Consider the following 14,340-nt stretch of genomic DNA (forward strand, 5'->3'; position numbering starts at 1 on the left):
TGGATCTACACTCTCCCACAGAGGGGCCTCTGGCTTTCCCCAGCTATAGCACAGCAGCTTTTTTATTCCAATCAAGGCTTCAGCAAAGATAAATCAATGTTGCACAATACACATTTGACACCTTCGTATCAGCAACCCACATATTTGGTCCTGTCCCCTCACCCAGGGAACTCCATCCAACATGAGTTATGCTTGGTCCCTGGGCCACTCCTTTGAGCTAACGGACCCACGGCATAGCCACCAGAGCATGACAAATGCTTGTTTCTCAGGGTAGGAAACTTGAGTACTCTTCTCTGAAAAGACCAACGACACATTCTTGGGTTGCAGCCCAGGGCAGGAAATTCCCTCCAGAGACTGCTCCAGCCAAAGAGATGAAAAGCCAAGCGTGTGAAGACTTTTGCCACTACAGGACAAGACATCTCTAGCTTTAAAAGCTGCTCCAGGCAGAGTAGAGCAGTGTTGAAGTGGAATCCTCACATCCTCTCACCGGACCGGTTCTGTACACTAGTTAGCTAATGACACTGCATTACAGTGCTTGCATTATTGGTGTGCAAGAAGTCTTAAGATAGTCCCCCTGGATTTTTACCTCTCCCCCCTTTATTTCCCTGCAGTCAACTCCACCAATGGCAAGGGAGTAGCTGGAACAAGGACAGGGTGCGCCTCTCCCCTCGCCACCACTCAGGGCCAGGCGCCAGGCTTGGCATCACATCACGTACCATGCTGCAGCTCCTGCTGCCACAGCAACACAAGCCGCCAGGATCAGCTGCACTATGGGCTGCTTTGCCAAGGCCACGGCAGTGTGATAGGGACAGCCAGCTGCTGCATTGCCTGCTGGAACAAAGAAAGCATTGTTAGGGGTGCGTGTCTTCTGCCATATTCACACGGCAGCCCTCGCATCACCCCAAGCCTACCGAGCTTGTCTGCATAGTAAGGGCATTTGCGTATGTCTCCTTTCCCATCGTGGACTGGAACACCTCCGTCCTGGGCTTCTTCCACCAGCGACCTGCCAATCTTGTCCAGTTCATCAAATACCTGCAAGCGGGCACAGCGAGTGCATGCAGTGAGCAAAGCCAGCCAGCTGCCACACTGACCCACAGAGATGTGCAGAGAACTGGCAAGAGCTGCTTCTGCCTGCCTCCACCTAGACCCCAAACACAGCGTTTGATGATACTCATTTCAGAGCGCCTTGCAGGCAGATGCGTGGTTACGTCTCATCTGGCACACACCACAGCTCTGAGAAGGCACAGCCAATACCAAAAGCATCAGATTGCCTGCTGCAGATGGGAGTATGGGGCAAAGAGCCCTCCCCTCCCTGCTGCCAGACCCTCTCTGGGAATGCTGCTCCTGTTTGTGCAGCCCCCTCTAGTGCTGCTGGAGGGCTTCCATAAGGATCCTGATGAAGGAGCTTACCACATCCCAGCACGCTTCTGACCAGCTGAGATCCCAGTGACATACTCCAGGCAGAGATTAAAGCCCACATTTAGTAACTAAATCTATGTTCCATGCCCCTGTACAGCTCAGTCATGTTTTATGACTGGCAAACACTGTGGGCAGTAACGAGGGGCCACAGGCTTACAAACATTTCTGACCACTCCACAGGTGAGAAGGGATGCACTGCACTCAAACTGAGCAAGGCCATCTCAGACAGCTCCACTCCCACAAAGTACTTCAAAGCCAGACAGCTCATGGGAATCTAACAGTGAAGTCAGCTCAGCTCATACTCAAAGGTTCGGTTGTGGTGTATGGCACAAATTCCTGCCCAATACCAACCTTATCTCCAGAAACTAGCAAGAGAGCTATTTAAACTAGGATCCCCAACAGCAAAGGCAGAATCCCACTTCCACCAGAATCCCTCCATCTGCTCTCTCATCCAAACCACTATATAAGGTATAAGGGGCTCAAAGGTTTTAGTACCTCCATGTTAAATCTGAAAGCTCTGTTGGCCTCTTCCACGATCCGTTCCTTGCAGTTCTTGTCCAAGTCTAGGGCATTCAGCCTTGCTCTGTACAGCTGCTTGAACTTCTGTGCATTGGAAATGTTTTCAAACGTGTAGAATTGGGTCCCTTCCTCAGTACTGGGCAACTTGAGGGCCCTCTGGGCTACCTTCTTCAGCACTTGGCCACCTGAGAGGTCCCCCATGTAGCGTGTGTAAGCATGAGCCACTAGCAACTCAGGCTCATGCTGTCCCACATGATGGATTCTGTCCACATATTGCTGAGTTGCCTCTGAACACTGTATCTTCTCTTTCCAGTCTTCTCCATAGAAATATTTCATGTCTCTGATCAGTGCTTCTTTGCGGTGAAGCTCTAGAGGGAAATACAGAGGAGCAAACACTGGGTTGTCCTTATTGCGATCCATTTCCTCTTCCAGAGCAGAGTACGTGAAGTAAAGCGCTGCGGTGGCCAGCTATGGATAAAGCACAGTGAACATAAGTTGTTTGCCTTACTGAAGATGGCACCTTGTGGCTACTCCACCCCTTCGGGGAACTGGGCTATGCAAGGAAACCCCAGGCTTGACACAAAACCAGCCTCTAAGTGCCTGGTCCAGGCTCTCCAGAAGAGTCTGATCCTCCAAGTGCTACCTGTGTGCCTAATAGCATTGCCCACAGAGCATGAGCTAAGAACTCATATAATGTCACCAGCTGCATGCTCTGGGCCTCCTGCTGCCTTGATTGCAAGGCACAGGGACTAGCTTCATCCTAAAGGCAACAGCCAAAGACTACTGTCTATGCCAAGACAGTACCCCACATCTCATCTCTTCCGCTCAGAAGAGAAAACACTCAGACCTGAAGTCTACAGAGAACAACCACCAGAGGCTGGAATGAGTGCTGTAAGCCCACACGGATTTTACTCCATAAGCACACAGCTTATGCCACCAGTACATGTGCTGCAGCTGCCCTGAGAACCCAGAAGCCCAGCACTTCCACCTAAGTGAAGTTGTTCTGGGCCAGTATGCTCCTCACCATCCCGAGTTCCAGCTGTAAGACACACTGAGCAGAACAGGGCCCTCCAGTAGTTGTGACTATTCACCCATGCCATCTAGAAACCAGTTCCCCCCCACTCCTCACCCTGCAATCTACCCCCTACACACAGGCGTGTGGTGTTCTGCCTCAGCAAGTCTCCAGCTGCAAACATCAGGTATAACAAAGAGCTCCTCTGCCAAGGCAGCAGAGCCACGCTTACCTTGAAGAGCTCCTTCTTGATCCGTCCTTTCAGGAAGTCTTTGACAAACTGAGTATTCTCTGCACGGTCATGGGATTCCTTCGTCCCCTCCTTCAGCAGCTCTGAAAGGTCTGTGGGGCTGCAGGCAAGCAGGGAGAGCTCCTTTCACACCGCTTGCACATACAGTCGTGAGTTTGTTCCTGCTGCATTCGGAGGGACCCTCCAGCCCTGCCATCCCAGCCCAGTCTGGAGCAGGTTCAGGGCAGCGGTCCCAGGGATCCCTTGGTCCAGCCCCGCTGGCTGGAACTGGCACGACCCCAGGAAGTGACAGGGTGGCAGCAGAGGGCTCCCACCTGTGCCAGACTTCACCCAGGAGCCCTGGTGCTTAGCAGCGGCTCAGACTCAGGACACTGGAGCAATTGAGAAGGATCCTCAGATCCTTCTCACCCCGTGAGCCCCAACAACACTAAAGGAGACCCCGAGTGTATCAAGAGCAACTACCAGGACAGGATAAAGAGTGCCAGAGCCTTTCTAGTATCCTCCTTGGTCTCTGTGCAGAAAGAGAAAGCCGTGGCTAGGATTGGATGGACACACACAGGCAGAACTTTAGCTTTTCTGACTGGGGCACCAAGGGCATTGCATTAATCACTGGAGAAGAGATGAGAGCCCAGTGACAAAACAGGGCAGGAACACTCAAAAAAAAAAAAGTGTATTCATCCTGAATTATGTTTTTGCATGTTTCCACAAGCTCTCCTTCTAACAACTTAAGATCTTGGATCACAGCCACTGCACGTACCTGGAATTCGGTACGGTTATCAACACCTACACCCACAGAATGATGCCACAGTGAGTGCACCTTACCCTGTTTTTATGGCTGGTTTGCTACAGACAGCACATTTACTTCAGCTGTAAAAGAGATATTTTGGACACTCCATACTCAAGCATCTAACAGGCTGGACAAGGCCTGAACACAACAGGAGAGCCAGGGAGCATGAACTTCTCATGAAGCTGAGCCTATCAAGTCAAAGAGCAATCAATCAGCTCACTTTGGCATTCTGGAACCACCCTATTCACCCTTCTCATGTTCATATCTGAATTGTGCTTTAAAAGGAAAATCTTCATCAAGTGCATTGAGAGCAGCTGCACCATGCATACTAGCATGCAGCTATTGGTTGTTTGGAGGGATAACCAAACAGTTCCGTGCACCTCTGAAGAAGTACACAGAGCAAGTTCTGCAGAACATCACCTTACAGGAGCAGCCTTTGTTCCTTTGCAGCCTTTATAGGAACAAATGCAACTACGTATACGCCCAACTGCAGGGCAGCCTCAGTCCTGGCTGGACTGGTTTTCAGCTGGAGAAGACCACAAATGAGCAAGGAGATCACTGAACTTGAGTTTGATGTGTCCTGCCCTGCTCAAACCCATGTCTGTGCCATGTTACCAGGCAATGCCAGCAGCACTCACCTGACATTGTCATCTTCCGTCTCCTCATAGTGTAAGCTTTCCCCTTCATCTCCTCCTTCTGAGTTCTCCATAACTGATGGCATCACTGGTCTGTTGTGGAGATCAGAGACACTGAAAGGCAAAATTAGAGAGGCATTTCAGAGGGAAGCTGCCTTAACAAAAGCGATGGGGAAGAAACATTGAGCAGTGCAGCAGGGAGCCTTGCAGCTGCACCACCATGCAGGGTGGTGAGGGGCAGCCCCCAGATATTTTCACAAGAGCCTTCCCTGTAACAGAGCAGATTAAGTTCCAAAGCAGAGGTAGATTTTCTTTCGCATAAGAAGCCTCCTCAGATGCAGCACCATGCACAAGAAGTACCCAGAGCCAGGAGCAAGACACCTGGCTTATACCAGCTGAACACTCCGGCTTGGCCATAAATCCAGGCATCCCATTTATAAAATGGAGCTGTAATCAGCTTTGTGCCGATTACTCCCCCAAATTACAGGCAGCCTTGCCAGATGAGCAAAGGAGCTAAGCCTCCTGCTGGCTCTTCAGCCAAGTGGCTGTAAGGGAGTCAGCTCTCCTCCCAACACACCTGGGTTCAGGCCTTGCTGGTGGGCTGCATCCACAGGCCCACGGGTGGGGGACAGGAGGAGAGCAGACTGGGCAAGCAGCTGAGAGCACGCCAAGCAAGCTCGCACAGAGCTGGCAGATCAATCGGTGGCTCCACGCTCACAAGATGCAAACACAAAGCATGCTAGTTATAAATTAACTGCCCTCCAGTTCCTCACAGGTTTCTAAACCCCTCAGGTGCCCTGGACACCCTGCAGAGCTCAGTCCCACAGAGCAGCTAGGGCTGATGATACATCCCCAGGCGTGGTACAGCACAGCACCCTGCTGGGCCACATTACCAGGGTGAAATCTCCACCCGCGCTCAGCTCTTGCTCACCCTGGCTCAGATGGCAGCACAGATCAGGACCTTACAGCTCCAAAGTGCACTGCTCTGTGACACGAGCTACCCCCTGTGCAGCAGGACAAGTCGTGTGAGGTGAGAGCCCTACAGCCCTACTACCCTCAGAAGGAGTTAGAAGGCAAAAATTGATTTAAGGACCAAGTGCTCTCAGACTTGCATCTCCCATGTGTTTTTTGGGAAAGCTCAGCTTGACACACTCCTCTCCATAACAAAACACAGAGCAGCAATGAAGCCAGTACCCTTAGTATGCATTGAAGACAATACATGTACAGGAAAAGAAGGATGTTTAATTTTTCCTGATACAGTCTCTAGTAACGGACACCTCCCCGATGAGCCATGAATTTGAGACAAGTCAGCACCAATCAAATCCACATCCTTTGCCGTATTAGGACACTGTAAGAGAACTCAGAGGAGTGGAAAATAAAAACATTTTAACTCTCCTATCGCCACAAACCATCAGCAACTGAAATCCCACAGCGTAGTCACCCGTCAGAGCAGCGGTCCCTTGGAGCACTCCACTCCTCTGAAAGAGGCAGTGTCCTACACATGCAGGCAGAGCTCCCAGCAGCTGTCTGCCTGCACTTCAGGGGCTGGAGTGCTGCTTCGTTTGCTATGAGGCCCTGGCTGACATTCAGAGTAAACACAGTCCCCAGCAGCCTGCCTGGGAGAGATCCAGAAGCCACAGGAGTCAGGACAGCAAGGCTGGAGAAGATTTTGTACAGAACAGCTCAGCACTCCAAAAAGTTCTTTTCCAATAACAGCATTCGATCCCTCCTATAAAATATCCCTATCTCATCTAGCCAGCAGTTTGTTTTCCCCTACACACAGTTGCACAGCAAGCTTCACACTCAGCATGCATGGCTGTTGTTCTCAGGGCAGGCAGATACTCAACATGGATAATTCCATGCCTCCTGAAGGAAGCCAGGAGACACCGCTGCAGTAAGGAAGCAAGACTGGAAGTTCTGGCTTTGCTTGGGCACTCTCAGAAATTCAGTAACTGACAGAACAGCCATTCAATACAGAGCTCACCTCTGCTATCCAACCAGCACACGACTTCAAGGCACTTCCCCAAACGCACACAGCTGAGATCCTTGCTTTAAAACAGCAGAGCATGGCTGCACCTACCCAAGCATCTCTGAATGGGGGGCAGACCCCAGAACTCCAGGCTTGAGGTCATCACCAAGGAACCTGGGGCAGCTTCACATCTCCTCCTCCCGCTGGGGAGGTACTCAGCTGCTGGAAACAGAGACCCACGGAACAAAAGGCTGCATTACCAGATCCCACCTGAGTTTAAGGCTCCACCCGGAGCTGGCTCATACTCCGAGCCTCAGGCACTTCTAGCAGGGCCCAAGCAAACACCACTTCTGTCTCCCAGAGCCACAGTCCGGCACATCAGCGCATTGATTGAGGAAGGAATCACCTATTGAGATCACGGGTCACTTGCCCAGCCCTGCCCTTCAGGAATCAGCCCTCAGCCCAGGCGGCACGGCAGGGGTTACGTTCTCCTGGGGGCAGGGACAGCGCAGTGTGACCCGGACAGAAGAGCCTTCCCTCCGGGACGGCCACCGCTCACCCCGCAGCTCCCAGCGCCCTCGGAGGTGCCCGGAACACCCCGCCACGGGACCAGCAGCGGGCACTTACGGCTGGTGTACAAAACACAACTATGTACAAACACGGTGAGGCCCGAACAAGGCGTCTGTCTCACCCAGCAGCCTAACAGCAGAACAGCAGGAGGCCTCCGAGGCCGCCACCCTCCCGGCTCCGCACGGAGCTCGGCCGGGCCCAGAACACCCGGGGGTTCCCAGCAGCGACCCTCGGTGAAGGCGGCACGGGGCAGCCCCAGCAGCACCACAGGGACCGCTCCCTTGAGGCGGCTCCTGGCACCCCCCGCCGCCGCGCCGAGCGGGACTGGAGCGCGCTCAGGGGCGCGCAGCGGCTACTAGGCCGCAGCCAGCCCGGCCTGCAGGCCCGGTACCCACCTAGACAGCACTAGGAAGGGGCAGGCGGGCACGGCGGCCGCCCCGGGGCGGCATTAACACCGGCGGGCGCCGGGACAAGCCCCAAGGCCGCAGCCCGGCCGGGTCCCGCTAGCCCCGGTGCACCTCTACCTCAGCGCGGCCCCGGCCCGGCCGCGTTGCCATGGAGACGCGCCGCGCACTCACCCGCCGCCGATCGCTCGCGCTCTGCCCCGGGGCGCGAGACAAAAGCCCGGTCCGACGGGCCCGCATTTACCCGGCGGGAGAGAGCTGTGATTGGAGGAGGCGGCTGTACGTCACAGCGGGGCCTCCTGCCTCCGCTCCGCCCAACCTCGCCGTCAGCCAATGGCGGTCTCGGAAATCACGGCGAGCCCCGCCCCCGGCCTGACAGCGCGCAGGCGCAGACACCGGCGCGCCGCGTTCTCAGCACCGACGGCCCTGGCAGCCACGCGGGGATACGGCAAGAAGTGTTCCCAGGGGCTGAGAACGTGAGCGCCCGTCACGCCGCAGCGGGATCCGGCTGCCCCGCTCCGAGATGAAACATAAGCGAGGATGGCACGAGCAAAACGGAGGCTACGCGGTGGGGGCAAAAGACGCACGGTGGAAATGCTTTGCAATGCAGTGGTTTATTTGCAAGGTTTAGAAATAATTAAACCTCATTAGCGTACAATTTAATGCTTATTCACATTCAGAAAGAGCGCTCAATTCCCACATCTTCAAAGCTGTGAGTCCAGGACACCCTCAGGGAGCACCGTGAGGCTGCTCCGGCCGGAGCCCAGGGAGGGGGGCAGCCCCACGCACCCACGCAGCCCGCTGGCTAGGGACGGACAGACGGACAGAGGCCTCAGACCGGCGGCCTGCCACCGCACTGCGACCGGACACACGGTCAGACACAGCCGTGGGCGGCAGCAGCACGGGGCTTTGGGCTTCTCGGTGCTATGGGCACGGCCCTCAGACTGGAGCAGGTAAATCAGAGCCGCTGAAGAAGCTTTTGTTTACCCAGGTCGGAGCTTTGCAGGCTCTGGGACTCCTCCCTCCGATAATTCTCCAAGCCCTCTGCACAGAGGTATTTCCCTTCCTCTAAAATACACCACTGAGGATATTCTGCCCCTTCTCCAACGACTTGCTTCTCTCTAAGAGCTATCCTGCCTCCTTCCCACGCTGCATCGCACCCTCCTCCCCAAACCTCCAGTTCAGCTCTTCGCCACCTCCCTCCATCTCCACCTTTCAGGACTCGTTCTCCTAAAAAGAAATTGCCTTCACCCCCCACAAACAGGGCACTCGGTAGTGAAGGGACAGAGACACCGGGCTTTGCTCCCGGGGGTGTCACCGAGCATCAGACCGAACCGCTCCACGCCCTGGGCCGTCCCCTAGGGCTCCCCTCCTCGGTGGATCTGCCGGTGCCGGAGGAGCGCGGAGCTCACGGTGAAGCCCTTCCCGCAGTCAGCACAGGCGTAGGGCCGCTCCCCGGTGTGGATGCGGCGGTGCTGGATGAGGTGGGCGCTCTGCCGAAAGCTGTCCCCGCAGTCGGCGCAGGCGTAGGGCCTCTCCCCAGTGTGGACCCTGTGGTGACGGAGCAGGGCCGACCTCCACAGGAAGCTCTTCCCGCACTCGGCGCACTCGAAGGGCCGCTCCCCGGTGTGGAAGCGGCGGTGCTGGATGAGGTGAGAGCTCACCGTGAAGCTCTTCCCGCACTCGGTGCAGCTGTAAGGGCGCTCGCCCAGGTGGAACCGCCGGTGCTGGATAAGGGCAGAACTCACCGTGAAGCTCTTCCCGCACTCGGAGCACTCGTACGGCTTCTCCCCGGTGTGGACCCGCTGGTGCTTCATGAGCTCGGAGCTCTGGCTGAAGCTCTTCCCGCACTCCACGCACTCGTAGGGTTTCTCCCCGGTGTGGACCCGCTGGTGCCGCGTGAGGGCTGAGCTCACGCTGAAGCTCTTCCCGCAGTCGCCGCACTCGTAGGGTTTCTCCCCGGTGTGCACTCGCCGGTGCTGGACGAGCTGGGAGTTCCCGGAGAAGCTCTTCCCGCACTCTGCGCACTTGTAGGGCTTCTCCCCGGTGTGGGTTATCTGGTGGCGGATCAGCTTGGAGCTCATGCTGAAGCTCTTCCCACACTCGGCACACGCGTAGGGCCGCTCCCCGGTGTGGATTCTCTGGTGCTGGATGAGGTGCGACCGCTGCCGGAAGCTCTCCCCGCAGTCGGTGCAGGTGAAGGGTTTCTCTCCGGTGTGGATTCTCCGATGCTGGATGAGGTTGGAGCTCACTCGGAAGCTCTTCCCACAGTCCCCACATATCGTCAGTCTCCCCGCAGCAGGATTTCTCTGCTGCATGATATCTGGCAGTCTCCTGAAGCTCTTTCCACGTAACATCACTCGGCTTTGCCTCTTCCCCAGGGGAGCTCTCTGAACCCCTTCTGACCTGCGCAGGTGAAGCTGGTCCCGTTCAGGACTCTGGGAGCTCTTCTTGGATGGTGCTGACTGTAAACCCTCGGGCTTTGCTGGCCCAGGAACGCCCCAGCGGAGATTCTCCTCTTTCTTGCTCTCAATCCCATCCTCAGCTGTGATAAAATGAGAATCCAGAGAGATGTCACATGCAAGAAGGGAAGCGTTGGACAAGGGAAATCAAAAGGGGCCAAATTCTAAAAATTCAGCAGCTTAAGGTTAAAACGTTCTGATAACTCCCCCTTGCCTACTGGGAGGACTCTGCAGTGTTCGCAGCATCAGGAACAAACTCTGGAAATTATCCAGAGCTCGCTGGCACATTACAGGTAAAAGTTTAGTGCTCCCATGGAAAAGATAGCTGCTATTCAGTGATGTTATATCTAAAAATATTAGAAATTGAACACTCAGAGAAAAGGCCATAAAGAACTATCTCGTGCAGCGGGCACAGGCAAATATCTGCCCTCTTACTCACAAAGTCTTGGAGAAGCACCGCTGATAGAAATCTATGCCATGCAGACTCAAGGGCACCTGAAAGCCTTTCCAGGGCAAGGCGCTTGCATGGATTTCTAGGGCATTTATGCAGAGCAGTGACTCTTCCCAGCCCATTGCTGAAGATGAGCATCCTAAAAGGTTCAAAAGCCTGCAGCCCCAACAATGCTGTGGGCTTTGCTGGCAGGAGGGAAACGTAGCTCTTTGCAGGCTTATGTTAAATTGGCAAGGCAGGAGGTGCGAACCCTTAGGTAGAAATGGCAATGTGGATTCTCACAGAATCATAGAATGGCTTAGCTTGGAGGGGACCTTAAAGATCATCCAGTTCCACCCCGCTGCCATGGGCTGGGGGCCAACCACTAGATCAGCCTGCCCAGGATCCCACCATCCTGGCCTTGAATGCCTCCAGGGATGGATGTCTCGTCACATAGGTCAATCAGGCCAATAGATTTCCACGTGACCTCTTTACACGGACTTCCAGGGATGACTTGCTGTTGACTATATGTAAACTCAAAACACGGAACGGGCTGAGAACTAAAGCCACAGAAACAGAGACCTCCAGATTTTTTTTTTCTAAAGTGGGATAGATTTGACTGCTATTTCCTGATGCTCTGAAAACTCTTGTGAAATAAACCGGTAACGTATTGGTCCTGTGGGATTGATGCACAAACCACAGATGCTTCCTGTGGTCTGGCAGAGTTGTGATAAGGAACTGCATGCCTTGGAAGAGGAGAGTCAGGACTGAGTTGTAAGCAGGCAATAAAGGAAGGAGAGGCTAGAATTTTGAACCAGACCAATACATGAACATATTTAATCTTCCTCTTTTTAGTCAGTGTAAGAAAACATCGCAGTACGATTTCACAGAGAACTCCTACGAGGCTTTTCACAGCAATTTGGTGCGGTTCCCTCACAGTTCTCATTAATGTTATTCCCTGAAAGAAACAGAAACGGGAACATTGCTATTCACCATGAAGGCATTTCCATTTGACTGCAGTTACATCCATCCAGGCCTGGAAGAAAAGTCAACGATGACATCACAGACAGGTTAAAAGGATGACATTTTTTGGCGGGCCAGCATGAAGCTCTTGACCTCTACATCAGACTTACTGAGTAAATGATGGAGCCTGTGAAGTCGAGCTGCTGTTGTGGCAGCAGTTATCCTTCACACACCTTAACTCTGGTACTTATGGTAAACAATTTTCACTCTATGTAGAGTTGAAGGCCTTCAAAACACACATGAATCAAATCTTTTATGGTGTTCTGTACTTTTGGGGGAAGGTCAGAAGTTTTAAGCTTCCTATCACTGCGGCTACTGGTATGGCTTCAGCTCTCCACTATGAAACTTCTACAACCATTTTTGTTTGATGCCTGACCTATCCGGCATCTTCACTGGCACCCAGGACGAGTTGTCCATAAAGGGTTTAATCAACATCACCATGACTGGAACTCACTGAAAGGATTTGATGTGGAAGAATGGTAGAGCACGCTGAGGAGGCGTCACTGTATTCCCTTCTCTGGCATCACCCATTCTGCAATGCCTGCCATTCCTGTAATCCTTAAGATATGGCTTAGACTTAGGTCTAACCCAGCAGGGCTGCTCATACAACTTCACAACACAGCCAGACTCTTGACTGTTGTACCTCAGTGTCAGGCAACTGGACGTGATGCCAGAAAAAGGGCTTGAGGCAAGATCCAGGGAGCAGGAAGCCCAAAAGACATTCCAAGGAAATGGAGGAAATGAACAAAAACTGGAATAAGGGAATTAGTGGCAGATGACCAAAGAAGGGACACTGGGGAATAGCTGGTATGGCCTTTGGGAAGAGAAATCTCACCTTATGAGATTATTTTCAGAATCATTTCTTTTCATTCTATTCAGAGCTCTTCACAGGTGTCATCCATTTTAGCAGAAGGGAGATCTGGTGTCCAAAAGCATTCCTGAACACTTGCCCTTCACCAAAACTGAAGACAAAACTAAGCTGCTACGGAATGAGTGACCCAAAATAAGGCGGTAATGGAAGGGAAGGGGAAGTGGAAACACCTGCTGATGATTCCATGTTATTCAGGGTTAAAACGCTGACGGTGAGGATCAACTGTGGCAGAGCCTTATGATACTGACCAACCAGGTGACAGGAGAACGACAGGGGACAGTCACTGCAGGTAAACATAGACAACTGCGGGGTGGGGGGGAAGCCTCTACACCTTGCGCTTTCACAAGGACGAGCCTGGGGTGTTCTCAGTACCATTCTGGAACAGCAAAGCAAGGAGATCCATACCGGAGAAAGCGCGTGGAGATGTGCCGCGGCCTGCTCCCGTACCGCTGACAGCGCCGGCCGGTGCAGGCAGGGCCGGGTGAGCGCGATGCGGCCCAGCACAGCCGTGGGCCTCGTGGGGCTGCACCAAACCCTTACCTGGACAGGGCCCACGCAGACCGGCCTGGCCCTTGCAGGCACGCCGCTGGGAGAACCACAGCTCCGCCTTCGGCTCCGCGTGGGAGATCATGTCCGGAGCCGCTCCCGAGGTCCCGCAGGCGGGCGGGGAGACCGGCCCAGCTCCGCCCGGTAACGGGGAGCTACGACAGCGGGTCCTACCGACGCGGCCGCCTCCGCCACGGCATCATCAGCCGCACGGGGCAGCTCAAGGCCCGCGGCACTGAGGGACGCGGCCCGGCCCAAGCCCACGGACCCGCACCGCGAGCGGCGCCACCCGGCCCGGCCGAGCCGGCGGGCGGCCGTCACGTGACGGCAGCGGCCAATGGCGGGCGGAGCCTTCGCCTCTGAGGGCGGCGGGAAATGGCGGCGGGTGCTGTCCGCCGCGCGGTGCACCGGACTGCTCCTCCCGCCCCGCGGCCCTTTTGCAACGACCATTCCCAGAGGGGGCCTGTGGGGAACACCCGAGGCCCAGTGCTGTCCCAGCACGTCCCCACAGCTCCGGCAGCAGTGCCATTCCCTGGCTTGTAGCTTTTTCGATGGCGTTTACAAGAGCCTCAAGCATCGCCCAGTAAGGGCCCCACTTCATCACCCACATAACACGGACGCCCACCTCAGCCAGAAGCACTGCAGTTACACACGGCTGCCCGTGAAGCTCACATGAGAGAACTGCCATCTGAAGGCACGGCGTTTCTCGCTGCCCACACACCCCAGCACCCACAGTCCCTGGGCAGACGCTCCCCACACCCCCAGGAACCCAAGCAGCCCGCAGCCACCCAGGGCTCTGCAGGCAGGAACGCTCTTGCCACAAACAGGAGAGCTCTGTTCCTCACAGCCTGGCCGAGTTCAGTGCTATGAAGCGTTATGTGCATGAGAAATTGTGTGTCTGGCACAACTTTTGCCAGCAACAAACGTGCAGCCCCTGCTGTGTACTGCACAGGAATCAGGAAGACGCACTCTGGGTCAGTCCTGCGATTTCTGGGAGGCTCTGGCTGGCTGTTAACAGACAAGCAAGCTCCATCTTCCTCCCTGCTCATCTCCAGCTGGGGGTAAAACATCAGCAAGTCGGATTTCTTCCTCCCTGACCAGCGTTTGCCCAAAAGCCTAATGTATTCTACCTGCACGGGGACCAACTGGCAACTCTTCCTCTTTTTTAAAGCCTTTGAGACTGGCAACCAGCTGCTCCTCCTCTTGTTCCAAGCGGGAGATGATACCTCACTTGGTAACAGGCATCCTGCATAGGAGAGAAAAAGTGAGTTAGCAGCTCTTTGCTTGAATGTTATTTCCACAAGACTAAGCACAGCCATGTGTTTGCAAGGGAATACCTGCTGGGAAGTCACGTTTGTTGGGAACTGTCCTTACCCACAGTAGGAAATCAGAAATCACGTGCCATGGGGGTGGGAGGAGGCATGTGGCAGTGGCTTGGCTTTA

The 14,340-nt window shown here is 54.5% G+C and overlaps 2 protein-coding genes across 8 annotated transcripts; both read right to left on the reverse strand.

The window, feature by feature from the left end:
- Positions 45-13,024, reverse strand: HMOX2 (heme oxygenase 2). 6 transcript variants are annotated; one of them, XM_021411872.1, is made up of 6 exons: positions 12,892-13,024; positions 4,626-4,736; positions 3,183-3,300; positions 1,915-2,406; positions 912-1,032; positions 45-831 (listed from the first exon to the last, which is right to left on the reverse strand). In XM_021411872.1, exons 2-6 carry the CDS (start codon positions 4,706-4,708, stop codon positions 704-706), a joined length of 942 nt encoding a protein of 313 aa, XP_021267547.1. In that variant the 5' UTR covers positions 4,709-4,736; positions 12,892-13,024; the 3' UTR covers positions 45-703. The 6 variants fall into 6 exon arrangements, with proteins under 6 accessions (XP_021267547.1, XP_021267545.1, XP_021267548.1 ...); XM_021411870.1 differs by lacking the exon at positions 12,892-13,024 and adding an exon at positions 7,740-7,866; XM_021411873.1 differs by lacking the exon at positions 12,892-13,024 and adding an exon at positions 7,686-7,707.
- On the reverse strand, positions 8,161-13,235 carry LOC110405968 (zinc finger protein 436-like). Of its 2 annotated transcripts, XM_021411866.1 has the most exons (3): positions 12,892-13,024; positions 12,316-12,399; positions 8,161-10,110 (listed from the first exon to the last, which is right to left on the reverse strand). In XM_021411866.1, exon 3 carries the CDS (start codon positions 9,920-9,922, stop codon positions 8,924-8,926), a length of 999 nt encoding a protein of 332 aa, XP_021267541.1. In that variant the 5' UTR covers positions 9,923-10,110; positions 12,316-12,399; positions 12,892-13,024; the 3' UTR covers positions 8,161-8,923. The 2 variants fall into 2 exon arrangements, with proteins under 2 accessions (XP_021267541.1, XP_021267540.1); XM_021411865.1 differs by lacking the exon at positions 12,316-12,399 and having other exon boundaries at positions 12,892-13,235.

This window comes from Numida meleagris, chromosome 13, assembly GCF_002078875.1.
Source record: "Numida meleagris isolate 19003 breed g44 Domestic line chromosome 13, NumMel1.0, whole genome shotgun sequence".
NCBI classification, from domain to species: Eukaryota; Metazoa; Chordata; class Aves; order Galliformes; family Numididae; genus Numida; species Numida meleagris.